The sequence below is a fragment of the Sturnira hondurensis genome, unplaced genomic scaffold (genome assembly GCF_014824575.4).
Source record: "Sturnira hondurensis isolate 20B ecotype Veracruz unplaced genomic scaffold, ASM1482457v3 Scaffold0001509, whole genome shotgun sequence".
Taxonomy (NCBI): domain Eukaryota; kingdom Metazoa; phylum Chordata; class Mammalia; order Chiroptera; family Phyllostomidae; genus Sturnira; species Sturnira hondurensis.
In genome coordinates, this window is record NW_028074140.1 from 518,405 (window position 1) to 538,717 (window position 20,313).

A 20,313-nucleotide genomic window follows, 5' to 3' on the forward strand; every position below is an offset into this window, starting at 1 on the left:
TCTCAGATGCGCCTAGAATGACGACAGGAACTGTGCAGGCGCCGCTTTCCAGGAGCTTATCCTCCAGTGCGAAAGGCTTCAGCCCAGGGAGACCCATTCGGTCTGCTAACCCACAGAGCGGTCAGGTGCTAAATACGTGTTGCTTTAAGCCACTACGTTTGTGGTGATTTGTGATTGTGGCCACAGAAAACTAACTCAGGGTTGCAGACTTGGGCTTAGCTCCAAAAAGGCTTCATTGTGGTGGCATTTCACAAGAAATGAAGGGCCTGGTGCAGCGGGGGAACCAGGTGCTGTTACTAATCGCGGCTAATCAAAGTGTGGTCCCTTCTGAACAGCCTGGGTGCAGACCAGCCTGCTACCCAGCCTGCTACTGGAAATGCAAAGAGCCAGGCTGGGCCCCGGACCTACTGAGCCACAGTCGGCAGGTTAGCGAGATCCCCAGGTGATCTACATTCACATTAAAGCTGGAAAGGCACTAAATTCAATTTATTAAAAATTACTTTAAAATGTGGAGAAATGTTTGGTACTTCTTCCTGACACACAAGGTTGCTGGAAAAAAATATTTAAACACACCCACAAGAAGGATTCTAGACATTTCTACTGCTCTTAAATCATACAGAAAGCCTTTGGTAACATCCATTTACCCCTGCCTGCAAAGGATTTTCCTTCTTTGAAAATTCCCATGCGTTGAAAGATGATAAAATGTCAAACATTTTTACACATTTAGAATCCCTGGAATAGTACTCACAGAGCTGGGTTGTGGGGGACAAAACAATTTCGTTCACATAATACCTTTTCTTTAATGACTTTAATATAAAAACAACAATTATATTTCACATAATACTAAAAAGTTTTAAAACCCTCTAAGTATTTAATGAAAATAAATTTATTGAAGGATAGCAATGACTACAAAATTAATACTACCAAATCATTACTGGTGCCTTTATAATTGGAGGGTAGGTGGAGAAAATATCAAACAAAAACACGAACATTTAAAACTACATTTTACCCAGCCTTTATCTTTTTGCTAATTCTTATATACATTAGAAGATACAGTCAAGATTTTTCTAAAGATATTCGACTACAGTAGCACTCCACAGACTCTGAAACAGCCCTCCAGCAATTACACGACACGCGGATCTTCCCACCTGTTCACCAATTTAACTCAGGGACCCACAAGTCCCCCTAGAAGATTCAACTAAAGAAGAGAACATTAACGGAGAGTGAGTGATGGTGACCGGGATATCAGTAGAATCAAGAAAGATACAATTATTCATTACATAATTTCATCTTGTTAGATGATGCAACTCACTCAATAAGTAAGTCGACTGTATAATGATGGGAAGGGGTAGTGCGAATCAAAGACCTGCTTTTAAATCTCATATGATAATTGCATTTCAATCAACCAACCTGTAAAGTACAAGCACTGGATCCATTAATGTTTCAACACACAAGTTACAATAATACAAAGGTCACACTATTAACAATACATCTTTTTCTTTACCGTGCACAATTGAAGAAAACTTCACGACTGTGCACTGTGGGAAGTTATGGTCAATGTATACAGTACAGACAAAACAGGCACGTCCGTTATTATGTTTTCAATAAATAAAAGCGCATGAGAAAGAAAGACGATAAGCAGCACCTGAAGCCTTTGACATCTGTAACTAAATGCTGGTACCCAAATGGTCTAACTGGTTAAGTTTCACTAAGAGGCGCAAAAAAAGAGCCAGTTTTTGACTTAACATTTTAATTCTAGTAGAGACAAGAGCTTGTCTGGGCTTACAGTCCTGTCGCCTGATGGTGAGTAGAATACGTCCTTCAAATGTCCTATACTTTGGAAAGCAGACCCGACTCTGGAGCACTCGCCTTAATTAGGTTCTGGATTTCCTTGAACTTTGGATGGTCTTTATCGGCCACCAGCTGTAGCAGAACAGCCTCGCTGGTGGTCACGATGATCCCAGTTCGAGCAAGACGCTTTAAGAAAGACAAAGACAAATCAAGACATAAGCATGTTAAAGCAGCAAAAGGCATGCTGTGACACAACAATTAGTATTCTCTATTAATACCACAGTCCCTAGCCATACTATCAAACTTAGTGATGGGGACAGACTTCAAACTACCCACACCACGCACCTGCTGGGATTGTTCCCAACATCATACTATGGGATGGAAACAAGGAAAAGAAAACAGTTAGCCAGGGAGAGACAGGAAATCAAGGTTAATGACTGTAAAACTTTTGGAGACAGTTCTTCGTGGCATGGGCCCAGCTCCCACTCGGAGATGCATAGGACCCACGCCCACGGATAGGTTCTCCAGTGGGGAATCAGCCTGCATTGTACCGAGGCCGCTTTGAGACTTGCTTTTTCCTAAAGCTCCCTCACCCTGAATTGAGACAGAAAGTGCTTACTGTAACTTCCTAAAGTCTGTGCTAAACCTCCCCAGTATGGAGTGTAACTGGTTCAACCACTTTTCCCTTTGCATTGCAAATATCCCTCTTCTGTGATGTGTTTAGGGGCATCCTCTCCTTTGTTTTCTGTAAAAGGTAACCACCTAAAGCGAACCTGTGCATAGTTAATGAGGACCTTTCTGAACTGTGCCCAGAAAAGCAATAAAAGCCTGTCAAGGCCAGGGTCTGCACATTCACTCCTTGAGAGAGTGGCTGAGGTGCTCCGAGGATTTTTCTCCTCTTGAGAGAGAAGCCACCCCCTCCGTTTTCCTGCACAGGCCTCAGCAGTCCATGTGAATTTCTCGTATCTCATCCACAACGTTGTGGACCCCACCCGCCAGTGGTGTAGGGCGTCCGCATCACAAACAATGATTTTCATTTCTTTTCTGTGTCTACAGACATGTGGTATGTAGCACGTGTGTCCTTCCACCAAGCCAGAAATGACTGGTGATAGAAGAGCCACACCTGAGGTTTAGGAACGTGCCCCAGGATGGTAACAGAACCACCACTGCTGCGGCCACCACCGACCTTCTAGAATCCCTCAAGCAGAGTATGAGTTAAGGTTGTGTCATTTCAATGACAGGTCAAAGAATGTCCTTGCCAAATTGCTCCAGGGGAATCACAATAAAAGAACTAAGGACAGAAATTTAAGGAGGGGGAAGAGGGAGAGAGTGGAGGAAGGAGGGAGAGAAGAGAGGGAGGGAGGAAGGCGAAGAGGAGAAAGTGGAGAAAATGGGATGGGGGAAGGAGGAAAGGAGGAGGGAGGTTAGAATAGAATTCTGGAGTAGAGATTCATTTTTTGGATGTATTTGTTATCACAAACCCTAGGCAAAAAAATCAAACAAACAAGAACAAAACGGGCCAACCATTATCCCAAGAAACATCCATTGTAAGAACCATGGAAGATGAGGTGGTTAGAGAAATTTCTAGGCAAGTCAGAGGAAAAGACCCAGGTCAGTCTCTCATCAGAAAGGAGTCGCTTGAATAGCCAGGACATCCCTGTGAGCAAAGGCAAATCCTCCTTCAGATGGTGGTAGAGCCACAGGCCCAGCCTTCCCACTGGCAGACCCTTTCTTTTGGTCCCCAAGACACAGAAGGAAGTATGAGCAATAGCCTACCTATGAGAAAGCAAGCCTGGACCTCCACAACCAGACAGTAGGGAGTACAGAACAGATGACCAAAACTCTCAAGAAATAAAAAAAACAGCCAGGAAAAAAATAGGAAAGGGGAAGAAAAAAGCAAGGTGGCCAGTGTTCTTTATGTTGGGTGTTACCTCTTAAGTTTTTAAAAGACTTTTGGAAATGAATTTCCTCTTCCTTGCTTTTCAGTCAACTTATGATACCATATCAAAACCCTTAGAAATCTCACCCTGGCTGGTGTAGCTCAGTGGATTGACCCTGTGAAGCAAAGGGTCGCCGGTTCGATTCCCAGTCAGGGCCCATGCCTGGGTTGCAGGCCAGGTCCCCAGTAGGGGACACATGAGAGGCAACCACATATTGATGTTTATCTCCCACTCTTTCTCCTTCCTTTCCCCTCTCTCTAAAAATAAATAAATAAAATATTTTTAAAAACCCTTAGAAATCTCAAAGGACTGCGCCCTGGACTATGCCCTGGCCAGGTAGCTCACTTGGTTGGAGCATTGTCCTGTATACCCAAATGTTGCAGGTTCGATTTGGGGTCAGGGCACATACTGGGGTTATGGGTTTGATCCCTAGTCAGGCCATGGATGTTTCTCTCTCACATTGATGTTTCTCTCTCCCTCTCTCCCTTCCTCTGTCTTTACAAGATCCTCAGGAGAGAATTAAAAAAAAAAAATCTCAAAGGACTGTGAACCTGCTTCTGACAGAAAGGCAGGAAATAAGTATAGACTAGCTGCAGCTTGGCTGTGTGTGTCCAGTCGCTCACACCTGGCTCTTGCCCTCCCAGCCAGCTGGCTGGCCTGCCCTGCCTTTCTTACTGCTCATTGCCAAATCAGCAGACTCCCAATGTCCAGCCTGAATCCAAATCACACTGAATCCAAATTCGATGGCAGTGGAAGTGCTTCAGAAACTCCAGAGTGCCAACAAAAGTCAGTTGTCTAATCTTTCAAGTTTCCTAGTGAGGCAGGAAGGACAGAAAGCTGTCCCCAGGTCTGTGGAAGAAATCTGAAGACATGAGAAGGACCCGTGTCCCCCAGGGCTCTGCTGACCTGGGCGCAGTGCGCTCTAGGCACAGTGGCGGGCTAGGCTGGGATGCTCCAGGCACAGAAACACACTTTAGTAAAAACTAAAACCTACCTAATAGTACTTAGCTTCAAGGCTGACATATGGCCAATATTGATTGGATTAAAAAATAAGCCAACAATCTGAGTAGGGGAAGGCATGGCACAGTTAATGCAAAGTTATTAGATCAGGCTCGTGGACCTTCCCACAGTGCCTGCCCAGCCCCAGCTGGAAAGGTTGTCTGAGCCGGGAGAGAACAGCAGCAGCTTTCCCAGCCCCGGGCAGGTTCCTGCTTCCTTCCCTGAGCTACAAGGGTGCCCTACAACACTGCTCCCAAACTCACTTTCTCTCCTGGCTTAAATAGGGCCAATTAAAACTCAAGCTGTTTTAACTGCACATGGGTACATGGCTAATACTGTCCCCAAATTCTTCCCTTACACTTGCAACATCAGTCCAACTAGGCCAAAGGAAAGGAATGATTCGTCTGACCCACAAACTGAAAAATGCAAGAGCACAAAGCCTGGACAGTCTCAGAGAGAGCAGGAGAAGAAAAGGAAAAACCCATCAAATTTCCAAGCAACATTAATGACTCCCCAGAAGTACAAAGACATCAACTTCAAGAGAGGGCTTTACTCTATGTTATTTCACATTAACTCTACAATTATTTGTTGAAAGAAACGATGCCTGACAGATAGTAGGTGCTTGAAAATTTCTGTTGAATAAAGTACATGACGCAGACCCTGGCAAAGAAGTGTCAGTAATGGCCACTACAAACCTTATTAGTATAATAATCTTAACAGGCACTTAGGTGCTCCCAGGAATTCTCCTCCGTAGCTGCATTCTAAAGGAACAGAGAGAAAGGGGGGCTGGCAGATTGCTGTTTAACTTTCCTAGTCATTAAATAAAAATGAACATTTCTCCCAATGATTTAGGGACAAACTGAAACACCTGTGTATCAAATTCAGCCTGAGAAAAAAAATCCCAAGTGTAGCACGTCTCCCCCATCACCACTGAACCCGATTTCTTCTTCCCTTCCAACCTCCTCACTTGAATCCAAGGCCATGCTGTTCGCTTCCTGCTCCCCTCTAGACCACACTCTTCCCTTCCCTCCTTCAGACTTCTCAGGACTAGTGCCCTCTGGGTCTTGCAAGCTAACACATGCTTATACCTTTCTGACAGGACTAACTTCATGAAGACAACAACAAAGAACAACCATAAAAATAAAAGCAGCACCAGACGTTTGTGATGACTGTGTCAGGCACTGTACCAGGCGCTACCAACATGTTATCTCATTTAATCCTCACAAAAAGCCTCCCACGTAGTGGAGATTATTTCTACTTCACCAGTGAGCAATCTGGGGCACCAGCATTAGATAACCTGTCCAAGGACACAAATTTACAAAATACCAGAACGTGCACAGCAGCCCGTATTAATTCTCCACTGTTTGGACTCCTAATCACTGAGATTAGAGACTGCCTCTCAAGGAATGGGGTTCAGATGGTAAACAGCTGTGGTTTTATTTTGAGTCTCCTGAGAAGATGGAATGGCCAATAATAAAAATCTTCTGTAACAAATGCCATAATAATATGTCTAAAAAACTTACCTGACTCTAGAACAAAAGTCCTTGAAATGTCTTTACAAGCAAGGAAGGTTTTTGTTCCTTGTATGTTTTTGGTTTTCATATTCTTGGAAACACTTCCAGTTCCAGACCTCAGCATTGCCAGAAAGATAAATGTCCACGGAGGGAAAAAGGCTGTGAGCATCTGACAGTGGAAGTGTTCAGCTCAGACTACTAAGGAAATCTGAAACGGCAACACTTAGTACCTAACTACCAGAGAACCCAGTGGGCTTTAAAATAGTTAAACAAAATTTTACAATAAAACTATTTCCACCAGTAATCCCAAAAGGGAACTCACTCCCTCAGGAAAAAGTTAGTGATGAGATGGCCAACCAGACCTTAAAACAAATGCAGCCGCCAGCCCTCCCCACTGACCCTTCCTCCCTCCTCTGACGCTTTCTCGTCTGCCCTGCCCCACTGCCCCGGGGAAGACTGTAGGCCACCAGGATGATTTAGCAATCCTACAAGGAAAGGTATGATCACTTAAAGAACTTGGCAACTCAGTCCACATGTACGTTACTGTAAAAATTATTACAGAATTAGAATTAAACATGAAAGAGAAAGAGGGAGGGAGGGAGGGAGGGAAGGAAGGAAAGAGTGAGAAATAGGGTCCATCTCTAAAATATAGAGTGAATGTTTCAAAGGACTGTGTGCTTGTTTGGTTTTCAATAGTCTTGGAATTGGAAATGCTTAAGTATGACTACTGTTATGCAAGACTGACATAAAGCCATCGACTCCCCAATTCTAGGATATACATTGTGGCACTCCAGTGCAGAGAGGCATGAAAAACACTACGTGAGTGGTATCCAGTCAGACGTTCTTCCTGTCCCAAGGAATTCAAGTCTGGGGAAACCTAATATGAGGCTGAACCCGGCCCACTATGCCACAGGCTTGGCAAGACCTTGGTTAAGCTAAACCTTGGTGAGCTGTTTTTAATTTGTAAGTCTCTGCATGGCCTGGATTAAGTTTACTGGAATTCCTCTTAGTTCATGCACAAAACTACAGCAAAGCTGTAAAGAAGCTCTTGGTGTCACAAGTGATCTAAATCTAAGGAGAGACCAATATAAAATAAGACATGGCAGTGAGACCTCAAAGGTGGGTCAACTCACAGGCCAGGCCCTGGAAATCAGTGAATCTGACACTGCCCAGCCAAGCTCAAATTTGAGAGGTAAGTCTCTCACTGCTGTTAAATATTCAATGCTCCTCAAACTGATTGGGAAAACTTGGTGAATGATTTATTTTGCAGCAGGACAGTTACCTCGAGAGCAAACATCCTGTCCATCATGCTTCTCGATGAGGTGGCGTCGGCAACAATATGAACCTCAATACCTCGGCCAACGAGCTCCAGAGCTGTTTGTTGGATGCACACGTGAGTCTAGGAGGAAATCAAGAAATTGTACATGATAGTGCAGTAAACTCAAAGTATCTTACAAATGTGCAACCCCACGACAAAGCAGGAAGAGCACTACAGGTCTAACAACGCCGTCCTCCACCTAGCGTTGCCTGTAATTTGTTAGGTGATCTTGAGCATAAACAGCATCTCTGGCTTTGGTTTCCACTTTGTAAAGTCAGAACTGGATCATATCAACGTTCCTCATACGAGGATCCTTGACCATCCTCTTAGAGCTCTGTGAGAAATTTCTAAAAGATTCTCCTCTGTGTCATCTGGATGACCTTCATACAGCTGATGACTACCACTCAGTGTTGATGCCACTCACAGTTGGGTTTATTTCTGAATTCACACCGCGCGCCTAACACAAAGAATGAGTCTGCAGTACTGCAGACTGAGAAAACAGTGGGAAAACCGAGTGCTTACAAGGCAGCCGGGAGTAAAGACAGACCAAGTGAAAAATAACTTGTGACACAGGCAAAAAATATCCAGTATACATCACCAGCAAATGTGTTACACAGGTTCCATCTTTCTTAGGTCTAACTTGTATATCATTAGCGGAAAACACAGAGTAAAAGCTTGCTCCACTAATAACTGGATTATACAACACATGAAAGCAGATTGCAGTTAAGGCCATGATGCCAACCTTATCCTTATATGACAAGAGAGCTCTGGAGAATTATCAACTGACATCTCATTAAAATTAGCTCTGGAGGACGGCCCAAAAGATGATTTTCATTAGGCACGAGGTCTGATGATGATGAACGAGCAGAGTGCAAAAGTCAGCAACAGCGTTTGGTGTGACATTTATACAAATGGGCTTCCTCTCCATGGTCATTACCAAGATATTTACACGTATACCTAAACCTGAAACAGCTTTCTCCTGTTAAACCTTACTACCGACACATCAAAAGTGTATTAAATTAACATTATTTAGATCTCACTATTTCTATGGTTTTTAAAATACTTAAAAAATCTTAGTTTGTTATTGAAAAGATAGGAATAAACACACATTCTATTTGTACGTGTCCAAAAAAACCAAATAAAAAATCATTTTAATCAGCATTAGGAATCCATGGGGATTTTTTCCTTGAAAAAGTTATATATATGTATGAAAAAGTATATATACCTCTCAAGGAATGGGGTATATATATTTTTCAATATATATGAAAAAGTTATATATATTTCAAGTGTCAAAGACAATGAACTACATGACTTCTAAGGTTTTTCTAGAGCAAAAATATGATCCAAGGTGAAATCTTACAACATAAATAAAAATAATGCTTTCAGTGAAAATGTGTTCCAAAGTAATGGTTAAAAGTAAAGTCTCAAGAGTTCGTCAACCTAGACCGAAACCCAGCTCCATCCCTTAACTGTAGCATCTCCGTTTTAGTTTCCTCATCTATCAGTATGAGAGACCAAGATACTTAGCTCAGAGGGCTGCTACACGAGTTTAATGAATTAATACATACAGAGTTTAGATCAGTGCCATGCAAATAGTCAACACTTAATAAATGGTGGCTATTTTTCGTCTTGATTACCATCTACCAGGAGTGTCCAACCCTTGGCTCAGGATGGCTTATAAATGCGTCCCAACACAAAATTGTAAATTTACTTGAAACCTTGTTTTTGCTCATCAGTTTTTGTTAGTGTTTGTGTATTCACTGTGTGGCCCAAGACAACTCTTCTTGTCCCAGTGTGCCGCACAGACGCCAGAAGGTGGGACACCCCTGGCAGATGTCACCTGTGCCATCGTACTCTATATGCAAAAATGCATTCTGGGGTCAAGTTTTCTACAAATGGCATATCCAAAATGTAACAAAAGGTACTTACTTCTACTCCAAATAACACAACACTCCTGACTCCAGGAATCTCTGCTAATGCTGCTTCTACTTCTGGAAGTACCATTGAAAACTTGGTCTTTGGAAGGACCAGTTTTACACCTGTTAAATCAATTTCTTGAACAGTGCTTCCAAGACCTTTAGGGTACTGTTCTGTTACAATAACCGGAATTCCTAAAATTCGAGCCCCTTGTAACTGAAAAACAAAAAAACACACACACATAAACAAAAAAACCCACAGGTAATTAGCAATACACATATGTGTGTATATATGATGTAGCTAACACTTCAGTAAATAGGCAAAAATAAACAAACATACCAATCTCTGTCCCACACTAATGATATCCCCAAAATACTTGATGGCTGGTCTGAACCTTTCTTGCATATCACAGCAGAAAAACACAGTGCTCGATGGTGTGAGATTTCCCAAGGTAGTGAGCTGAGGAAAAAAGAAAAAAGAAGTGATGTAGCATTCATTATACAATGACATTTGTTTTCAATGGAGGTCAATAAAGAAAGAGAACTGTTCCTATGGTCTAACCCAGTAAGTAAATTTCTACCCCTATTACCCAAAAGAAATGATTTAAATTACAGGAAAAAAATTATCCACAAAGATGATCACTGAATTGCTTTTAATAGTGAAAAGTAGAAATAAACCCAGGGCCAGCAATACAGAAATGACTTCACAAATTTTAACACATTCACATGACAAAACACTTTTTAGCTAATTAAAATAGTAGGAAGTGTATAGTATATGTATATATGCTCTCAAAAATAGTATACGTATATATGCTGTCAAAAAATATGAACCACCTAAAAAGAAATGCTTATAATCTAATGTTAGTATTAAAAAACAGAGCACTGTTCAACAGATTTCAATGATGTAAAAAATGTGAATAAAAAGTAGAAGCAAATATATGAAAATAATAGGTAGTTAATAGTCAGGGGTATCATTAATATTTTCTCTCTATACCTTTCTTATATTTTCCAAGTGCTACTTCAAAAACATTTCATGAATGCTATTTAAAAATACGTATTACTTTTATAATAAAAACAAGTGTTACCACAGTAACAAACTTGATGATGGCATAGCTGACAAGTACAAAGCAAAATTTAAAATGATCTGTACGGAGACCACGGAACATAAAGCAAATCCAGAGTGCCTGCCTGTCACCAAGACATCATGGTGCTCTGACTAAGAGTAACTAATGAGTTCACAGAGACTGCAATGCACTGATAACAAGCACACCACCACTGTTAAATGGGCAGACATACATTTGATGTCTGTGTTTTAAAACCTATTTATCAAAATCAGGAAAGCCAATGACTTGAGATGTAAACTGGGTGCTAGATTGCCAGGCTCTGTGCTGCTGTTGTTTGTTACTCTAACAACTTGGGCCCAACGTGAATCTACCAGAAAGTGAAAATCACTACTGAAAACAAGAATTTAACCTCCCCAGATTCTTAAAAGTCCATGGTGCTTTTCTTTCCACCTTCTCAAGTCACAGAAAGCTGTCAAGGTTGCAGCCTGGTCCCAAATGAACCCACACCACTACTCGTCCTAGTCGCCCCAGGCCTCCCCTCCTCTCTCTCTCTCTCAAACCACCTGCAGCTGATAATCACAAACAGTTTTCTACGGGAACCTGTGCCCCAGTTACGTGGTGGTGGCTTCACCACCAGCCTGGCCTTAGCCTGCCTTAGTGCCTCTGTGCACGGCATTCCCTCAGCAAGCAATTACCACAGGAATGAAGTGAATCATTAAAAGAAATCTTTTATCCTTAATAGTATGACTGCTCTCATCAGCTTTCACTTTACTCATCTATGTCCTGGTCTGAGGGACTCTGGCACTTCAATCTCCCTCTGGTACCAAGTCCACACAAGTGCACTGATTAACCACGTGCAGTGCAACACCAAGCTCACGGGAGAATGAGCGCCTTCTGTAATTCGAACACTATGTACAGGGTGTTTCTACTTCACCAATAAAGTGTAATTAAAATAAATATTCACGCATTTGAAATTAGATATTCTATCTTTGGCTGCTTCCTTAAAATTTTAGTGGAAGTATTATGCCATCATTTTAGTCATTTTTAAAAGCAATGAATTACACACACACACACACACAGGGGACCATTTTAAAAAGAATCCCTTTTTATGTCAATGTATTTTAAATTCTCAGTAAACATTAAATCTTGGTTACAAAGGCTCTAAATCTATACATTTTCTTCTTGTAAATTTGAACCATACAGATTCTCCTTAGTCATTTGCAATGTGTTTAGGGCCCACTATGAAAAGCAGTTTACCTGCAGTTTACCTGAAATGGGCCATTTCAAATTACAGTAAGGCACCCCAGCCAATCTCGCCACTCCACGACAGGGAAAACCAGCAAGCATGCAGAATCCAACTCCGGGCAGTTGCATAATCGTGTTGGACAGTGGTGCACTAACACAGTTTCTACCTGCTCACATCTCCAGACTCTCTCACAGATCTCATCTCAGACTGCACCGATTAACTCTACACATTCCTAATAGGTTTGGTTGTCTAGATTCTCAATTCACAGATGGTTATGAACAGCAAATGAAAATGCAAACTGCTGCAGATAGGCAAACCGACAGCTGTGAGGCATGAGAGCTGACAGAGAAAAGATCCACTACACATTAAAAGCAGATCAAAACTTAACTTGTTCTACAATCTAGACCTCTAGTAAAGGAGGAACAAGCTGTATTAAACTTATAAATTGGGACGTTCTCATTTTAGCACACCCATTAAGAAAATGTTAAATTATATTAACATTTCAGGACTTCAAGATAAAATGGTCGAAGTGGTCAAACCTATTTTGGATACCTGAAGAACTAAAACCTCACCTGCCCCAAAATCCTAAATATTCAGAGTTGGGATTTACTGGGGTTCCTGTTACCTGGGCTTCCAGGGGAGAGGTGTCCTGTTCTGGGCAGGGGACCTTGTTGGAAACATGTCATATTAGAAAGAGACTGAGGTCAGAAGATGCAGCCCTAAAATCATCAGGTCTCTGAAAACCCCTTCTAGATGAGGAACTCATCATCTATAAACCTTCGTACACAAAGAAAGAAACCAGAGGGATAAGGTGGCAAGGCACACTTTGTGCATAGATGACCGGTTGTAATTCAGTGACCAAAAATGCCTATAGTCTCCTCTCAAGCAGTGGGAGTTTAACTCTTGACATTGCCTTGAATGTGACCTGCACTTAGTTTTTTTCCTCAGAGTACAGCACAGAGGGAAGAGGGTGACCGTACGGTGGAGAAACCTGGCACACACTGCCCTAAGGAAGGTAATCAGTGATGTCATGTTGCTAGTGTGTGGCCTTGCTATAATGTGAGAACGACCTTCATGGTCTTCCTCTCAAAATCCACAACTCCAGCCAGTCTAAGCACGAGGAAAAAAATATGATAGACCAAAACTGAGGTACAGTCTACCAAAATATCCGACCAGAACTCCTCCAAGGTGTCAAGGTCATCAAAGACAATGAAAGTCTGGGAAACTGTCAGAGCTCAGAGCAGACTAAGGAGACATGACAACTAAATGTAATTAGGATCCTGGATGGGATCCTGGAACAGAAAAAGGGTGACAGGGAGAAGCTAGTGAAATGTGAATAAAGCGTGGAGTTCAGTTAATGCACTATCAGTTCCTCAGTTGTGACAAATAGGCCACAGTAATGGGGGGAAGCCACAGTAACGGGGGGAAGCCACAGTAGACACAGGTATATAAGAACTCTCTGTGCTACCTTTGCTGTAAATCTAACACTATTCTAAAGTTAAATGTTTGTTTTAAAAAAACAAAAGTCTCCCCAGGCTATAGAGTAGTTAGGGGGAGAGATGGTACTTCATGAATAACCTCCATACCTTACAAGCCAAGAAAAGAGGCTTTGAGGTTACAAACAAACAAACCAACAGACACAACCAACCCTGAAAAACTTTAACCATGACCTACCAACTATCCACCCACCCCAAATCCACATGAATTCCAAAAGCTTTTGTTAAAGCTTTTATAGGGACTTCTCTGACTCATGAATTTCTCTTAAAACCTTAGAGATAACTTCAAACACTGCTTATAGCCAAACATTTGTATCTTGCAACCACAAGACAGCAAAACAAAAGTGGACTTGACCAAATGCATTCACAAGCAGAAGTGTAGCATTACAGATAAATGCACACTCAAGAAGCATGAAGAATCACATCTAAAAAAATAGGCGCGTATATACACACAGCTTCACATATCTACTGTATATCTACATATATAAATAATATATATTTCAATACGCATAGTTAAATACAAAGAGCTGATCATAGCCACTGGCCTCCTTAAGCAAGAGTTTAAGAGATCAATTCTTAGTATAAATGTTTTGTCCACTTTCTTAAGAACTGCCACAGCTGGGGTTTGACCTTTCATATTCATATTCAATAGCCTCTCCATCCCCACACCCCATCATTACCATTATCAGGGCAGTATTCATCCTCCCTCACAACCACATGCGTTCTATTTTCTTTTGTTTCATTTTCTTTCTTAATGCCGCCAGATCTTTAGTGTTAACATTCCTAACTGCTTAGATCATTGTTTGTACTTTTGACATTTTTTACTCTATTTTTTTCCATTACCATTTATCCCCCTTACGCCCTCTTCCACTTCCACACCCTACTCCCGCCCCCAATCACCACACTGTAGTCTGAGCTCCATTTTCTAACAGTGGCTTCTACACGTCCCCCAAGGAGTCTGTCCCCTCCTTGCTCTGTCCCCCGTTACCCAGGACAGGCACATACAGGGTGACTGGCCTTGCTTAGTGATGAACTGTGCACCAGTTCTGTTCTCTCCATAGAAGTAATACACGGCCAATGCCATAATGTTGAACCGAGTCCCCCCAAATTCATATGTTGAATTCCTAACCCCCGGTACTTCAGAAAGTGGCTTTATTTCGAAACAGAGTCATTGAAAATATAATTGCCAGTAGTTAACATGGAGTAGGGTAGGTGCCTAGTCTAACACGACTGGCATCCTTATAAAAAAGGGCAAATTTGGACTGAGAGGCCTTGTGAACGGGAAGGCAGAGGTCAGAGTGAGGGGTCTGTAAGCCAAGCAATGCCAAAGAGTGCCAACAAACCACCAAAAGCCGGGAGACAGGCAGGGGACCATCTCCACAGCCCTCAGAAGAATCAACCCCAATCTGTAGCCTGCAGAACTGCGAGAAAGTACACTTCCCTTGCATAAGCCACTGTATTTGTGGTACTTTGTTACAGCAGCCCCGCTGTGAACTACCACAGTGAGTAAAATTTGTATCTTTAGGAATGATCGCAGTTTGGAATTGTAAATGTGATGTTTTCAAAATTTTGGCAGTCTTTAGTCACAAAATAGTCACAAAGTAGGCATAATGTACTTAGGGTCCAGAAGAGGACACACGGCATCATTATTTCCCTCAGAAGTGTTTCCAAGGAAATCTGCTCATCAGCTACAGTAAGACCTTGCTCCCGTATGAGCTCACTGAAAACAGAGGTCTGTGTGATGTGACTGCCCTGGGTGACAGGGCTCCCGGCACAGCACACACACCCTGTGGACACTGGAATCTGAGTCCAAATCTCCATTTCACTCATTTCAATGACATGAAATTAGGCAAACCCATTGTGATCTCCAAACCGCAGTTTATTAATCTGTAACAACGCAAGAAAAAAAATCTCCACCTCATACAGCTATTTCAAGGATTAAATGAGCTGACTGTAATCCATCAATAAATGTATCGGGCTATTGTGATATACCTCATATAGGAAACATACACTATACTCTGAAGTTCAACATGTTAAAAAAATTTTTTTCTGAAATGAGGTTAAAAGTACCATTTATTACCAAGATCCAGTAAGAAGTACACACACATAGAGCCACAACTATTGCCTAACTTGTTAACATAGCCTGCAGAATTAAGAAAATGATTCATAGAGTAGATTTCCAAATGTCACCAAAAGATTCACCATTACATGATCTGTTCCTGGCAAAACAGGTTTTGGGCTTTTTAATTTAGGCTGCAAAAGAATATTTCTATGTGCTCCTCCAACATACTCCCATGATAAATGTTCCTTAATCAAAATCGCACCATCAAACTAGCAAGCCCGGGGGGAGCAGATTCCTTTTCCTCTTCTTTACAAACCCTGCCTTCGCTCCCTTCCAACCATGAACCCTGGGATCTCTTCTAGCTATAAAATGTCTATGCCTGTGTCTAAAATAATAACAGTGGTAATAAACTTCCAAAATGGTGAAAGCTGGAGCTGAATCCCTTCCCAATTAACCATCTCAGGAAAAGGTCAAAACAACCTTCCCAGGGAAGCTCTTATCTCTGCCCACACGGAGCTGTCAGAACCTTCCTGCGTGCAGAGGCAAAATCCTCTCACTGGTGTCTTCACCAGGGCCGGTTCTTCCCCTCTTCTACTGGGGCTCCGCCTTCCCTGGTGACAAGCTGGAAAACACTGGTGGTGGTATGACACCAAATTTACATGAGTGTCCAGAGATGAATGTTTCTATTAGTTAAAACGTGGGAACTGCCTTTTGGAAAATCAAAACTTGTAAGTCATAAAAATGACCCAAATCCCTACTGCATAATCCTCTCATTTACATTTCTTCCCCCAGGTCTCAAAATTCCTTGGACTTCAAGCATTCTGACGAAGCTAAAGACATATAAACAGTGCTTGAAACAAGAGCTCTCTTCAGCAGCCTGTAACAGAGTATTTTAGAAAAGACGACATTAAAAAGTTACTACAGCTGACTATTGGCAATAGGGGTCTTACCCAAACAGGGGTGCACAGTGGGCAACAAGCAACCACTGTTTTACAAGGTCACTAGCCATGGCAGTCAGAACAAACATGAGAGCAAACTCAGACCCCTATGTAAATGGAGAATACATTCTAGAACATACACTATGTGAGCCAGGGCTGCAGAGGCTCTGAGGCCTACGTTTGGAGAAATAGTAAGTCATGTTACTTAAGCACTGGCCTACATGTGGCTAAACTTAGACTCTTTGTCCCTGTGTTTGGGAGAAGGGGCCTAGGGTCCCAGTAGCACGGCCACCCTGAGTCTTTCTAAGTGACAGACATCTATTCCAAAGAACAACAAACATCATCAAAACAAATGATACTACAAGCTTCAGTTTGTGGCTTATTTTCCATTCTGCTTGATATTTTCAGAATTCTATGGTCAGCTGTAAGAAGAACCTTAGCATGCTTTGCCACCTTCACCATTACCACGGAGCCTCGAGCAGTTCCCTGTACATTCTGCTCTTCTGCAAAATAGTTAGATTAGGTAAGAAGATTTGGGTCTTACTCATGGCTGCATTCACCTGCCAGGCAGTTACAGCTGCCACTCAGATGTTTGTGGAATGAATAATATGATCTCATCTAGCCATAAATGGTCCATGTCTCTAGGATTATACAGCTGTGTTCTAAAAAAGCATGTAAAATGGCCATGAAAAGAAACGGCTTCACTTTTCTTCTGAGAGAGTGTGTGTGTGTGTATCTGTATCTTCTCATATAGATAGAAATAAGTATCAAGTATATGAATATGAAGTGGGATCCCCAAAACCCTGGAATTATCTTCCGGAGGGCAGGCCCCTCGTAGTACAGGATTCCCCTGCTAGGTGAGAGTTCTAGGAACCCATCTGTATCAGTGTACCAGCTGGTGTTGTTGCGAGAGGCTGTATTTGGCTTCAGTGATTTTTTTCTGGAGACTCTTTCAATGCCCATTTCACGATGGTTGATTTACAAGTGCACCTGCCCACAAGGAGCTGAGTGTTCAGCAGTTTTTGACCCAAAATGGCATAACTCCCTTGCTCCTCCCTCCCTATTCACGCAATCTCACCAGAGTGACTTTTTTTGTTTCCTCCGATGAAAAAAGTCCTCAAAAGAAAACATTTGACCAACATGGAATAAGTGAAACAAAAAATGGCACAAGTACAAAAAGGCATCAAAATCGACGAGTTCAAAAACTGTTTTAAGCAGTGGAAAAAATATACGATAGGTGTACTGCATCAAATGGAGAGGACTTTGAAGGGGACTGAAGTTTAAACATGTAAGAATAAATACACAACTTTTTAATAAATAAATTCTGGGGGGTTTTGGTCTCCCTTCCTATATGTGGGAAGTGTGGGTGTACATTTATGTATGTATGTGTATCCCTTCACATTCTCTATTTTCAAGGCACCTGGCTGAAGAAGTCAAAATATTAAGATTACTAAAAGAAGGTAATATAAAAATGTTCAATATTTAAAAATATAAAGTATTATGTAGCAGATACTTAAGAATTCTTGGGCTATTTAGTGAAAACAATTTTAAAGGATAAAAAAGAGTAGTGTTATTATTATTTTAAACATAACCATAAAAAATTATGTTATCTCCTATACCAAGCAAAATATTTCAAAATCCACAAGTGACCTGAATTATATAATGCCTTTTGATAATGCACAAGGCACTTCAAGTATACACATATGAGGATGTTTAATTAAAAAGTTGTCAGACCCAGGCCTTGAATTTTTCAAAATAAAAAATTCTATCTTGGGAGGATCCTTGGATGGCAGCGGGGCGGGGTACACTAGTTTGGTATTACATTTTATTAGTAACGGCCCACCCTCCCTCCCAACCTCCACAGGAAATCATTGAAATCATCACAAAACAGTCTGCAGCCTCAGGACAGCTCCAGATCTCCTCAGTTAGTATTTGGATTCTCGCCTTTATTAATGGATTTTTCAAAGGTGCATCCAACTTCTTAGGTATTTTGGCAGCAGTAATCTAAATAGATTGACAGGGAAGGCCGCAGAGAGGTGGCAGGCCCGAAAAGTCTTTTTATAAAAAAAATTATGGTTTAATTTTTATTTTAAATTTGTTTTTCAATTATAGTTGTGACATAGACTGTTATACTAGTTTCAGGGGTTCAACATAGTGATTAGACACCCCAGTGACTGTTTTTCTGACCACCATGTAAACTCCTGAAGACATCAATGGGATTTGTAAACACCTACAAGCCACAACCCTCCAAATTCTCCACCCAGACAGCTGGGCATCAGAGACCACCTGCCTTCCTCTGGGCTCTGCAGGGGTAGACAATGGACCCCTAAAGCCTTTGTCTCTGAGCAGGGAACTTTATCCAGGTTAAAGTACCTGCTTTGGATGCTTCTGGTATGGGTGCTGGGATGCTAGGAAACACGACCAATTCCATAGCTGGCTGTAACTGAAAAATAAACCAACTGGAGCATGATCCTGAGAAAACAACACTTCGAACCTTGAATCCCACATTTCAGTTTGGTCTTCCGAAGAAATGACTTATCAGTTTCTCCACTAAAGGAAAAATGTTAGTGTAGTAGCAATACCTTATATTTTTTCTTTTCAAAAATGTAAATCCTCCAGTGAATCCTCTGAGGGTAAAAAAAAAAAAAAAAAGGACAGGAGACTGACCTGCTGTTTTATTAGACTATGGCTTTTAAAAAAAGTATTAAAAAACCATAAAAAATCCTCAGGTACAATAACTTTCTCAGCCAGCACGACCAGGAAATTCTGGTCGAGCTAAAGTTAGTATTAAGAGGGCATTGCAGTCCTGGAGTCAAATGGCTTTTTAAATGATTCAGTGGACAGTTATTAGGAAGAGCTTAAGCAAATGGTTATTTTACTGTAGGTTAGGGGAGACTTCAAGTGAAGAAACTAAAAGCCGGGAAGAGGAGGGGGAAAGGGTCTGATTCCCTAAGTTTTGGGTTCCATCAAGTGGTGAACACAACTCTGGGGAACAAACCCTAAGGCCAGCACTGTCCATAACCTCTCCCCCCACCCTACTTCTGCATCACCCCTAATAAAAATACAGCCTCTGTTGCACAGCCCTTTGGTTACGCAGAAGGATGGACTTGCTCAGGGCACACAAAGCGGAGGAGGGCGGCTGTGGACCACACACGTGGGGGCGTTCGCGCGCGCGCCGCCACCAGGTGGGAGGCCCCCGCCCCCGCCTGGTCCGAGGACAGCTGGTGACCGTCACCTTTGGACGGACACGTTCTCTGGGCCGTCCCCGGCGCTGGCCATTGCAAGCCACCCTTCCAAGCCTGCGAGGAGCTCAGGGCCCGGTCCGCGCGGCGCGGGGCACCTGAGGAGCGCGGCTGAGACAGGGACGCACGGGGACTCGGAGGGGCGGCGGGGCGCGCGGCCCTCTCGTTGGACCCACCTGGATCTGCAGTGGCACAAGGCGCACCTTGCAGCGTTCGCTCACCGCGAAACCCTTGGGCAGGTCCACGTACTGGCCCCACTCCTCAGCGAAGAGCTGCACCACGAATTTACGGTGCATGTCGAGCTGGTCGCCGTACAGGCTGAGGAACTTCTGGATGAGCAGCTCGTAGCCGGCGCCGTGGGGCACGGACGAGGGCCGCGCGAAGACCGAGAAACAGAAGAGCACAGGGACCGTGCCCGACGGGGCCCCCGTGCCCACGCCGCTGCAGCCGCTGGAGAGCGCCGGGACCGCCGCCTCCTCCGCCGCCATGTTCCCCCGAGCTTCTGCCGGCTCCGCGGCCGCCGCGCCCCGCCTCCCCGCACCGCCCGCTCGTCCGCCCGCTCGGGAAGGCGAAGGGGCGGGCCCTGGCGGCCGCAGCTGGCGCGCCCTCCTCCCGGCCGCGGAGGTTGGGCACTGGGTTTGGGGCGCTCGGGGAAGCCAGCGCCTGCGCCAGCCGCCCGGACCGCCCCCTCCAATCCCCCGGCGCCGCGCGGCCGCGGGGCTTTGGGGCGCCCTTTACATTCCGCTGCTCCCACGTTCCAAGAGTTTAGAGTTGTGCTTGGGGCCAC

At 43.1% G+C, this 20,313-nt stretch overlaps 1 protein-coding gene across 1 annotated transcript; it reads right to left on the minus strand.

Annotated features, from left to right (window-relative positions):
* Positions 1–868: 868 nt before the first annotated feature.
* Positions 869–20,043, minus strand: ISOC1 (isochorismatase domain containing 1). Its single transcript, XM_037028421.1, has 5 exons — positions 19,703–20,043; positions 9,819–9,938; positions 9,492–9,695; positions 7,527–7,643; positions 869–1,977 (listed from the first exon to the last, which is right to left on the minus strand). Exons 1-5 carry the CDS (start codon positions 20,012–20,014, stop codon positions 1,831–1,833), a joined length of 900 nt encoding a protein of 299 aa, XP_036884316.1. The 5' UTR covers positions 20,015–20,043; the 3' UTR covers positions 869–1,830.
* Between the last annotated feature and the right edge of the window lie 270 nt (positions 20,044–20,313).

Coding starts and splice junctions, on each gene's coding strand:
- ISOC1 (XM_037028421.1), bottom strand. CDS start 20,014: ATGGCGGCGGAGGAGGCGGCGGTCCCGGCGCTCTCCAGCGGCTGCAGC. Junction 9,696..9,818: donor TTAGTGTGGGACAGAGATTG/GTATGTTTGTTT, acceptor TTTGTTTTTCAG/TTACAAGGGGCTCGAATTTT. Junction 1,978..7,526: donor ACAGGATGTTTGCTCTCGAG/GTAACTGTCCTG, acceptor TCTTTCTTAAAG/CGTCTTGCTCGAACTGGGAT.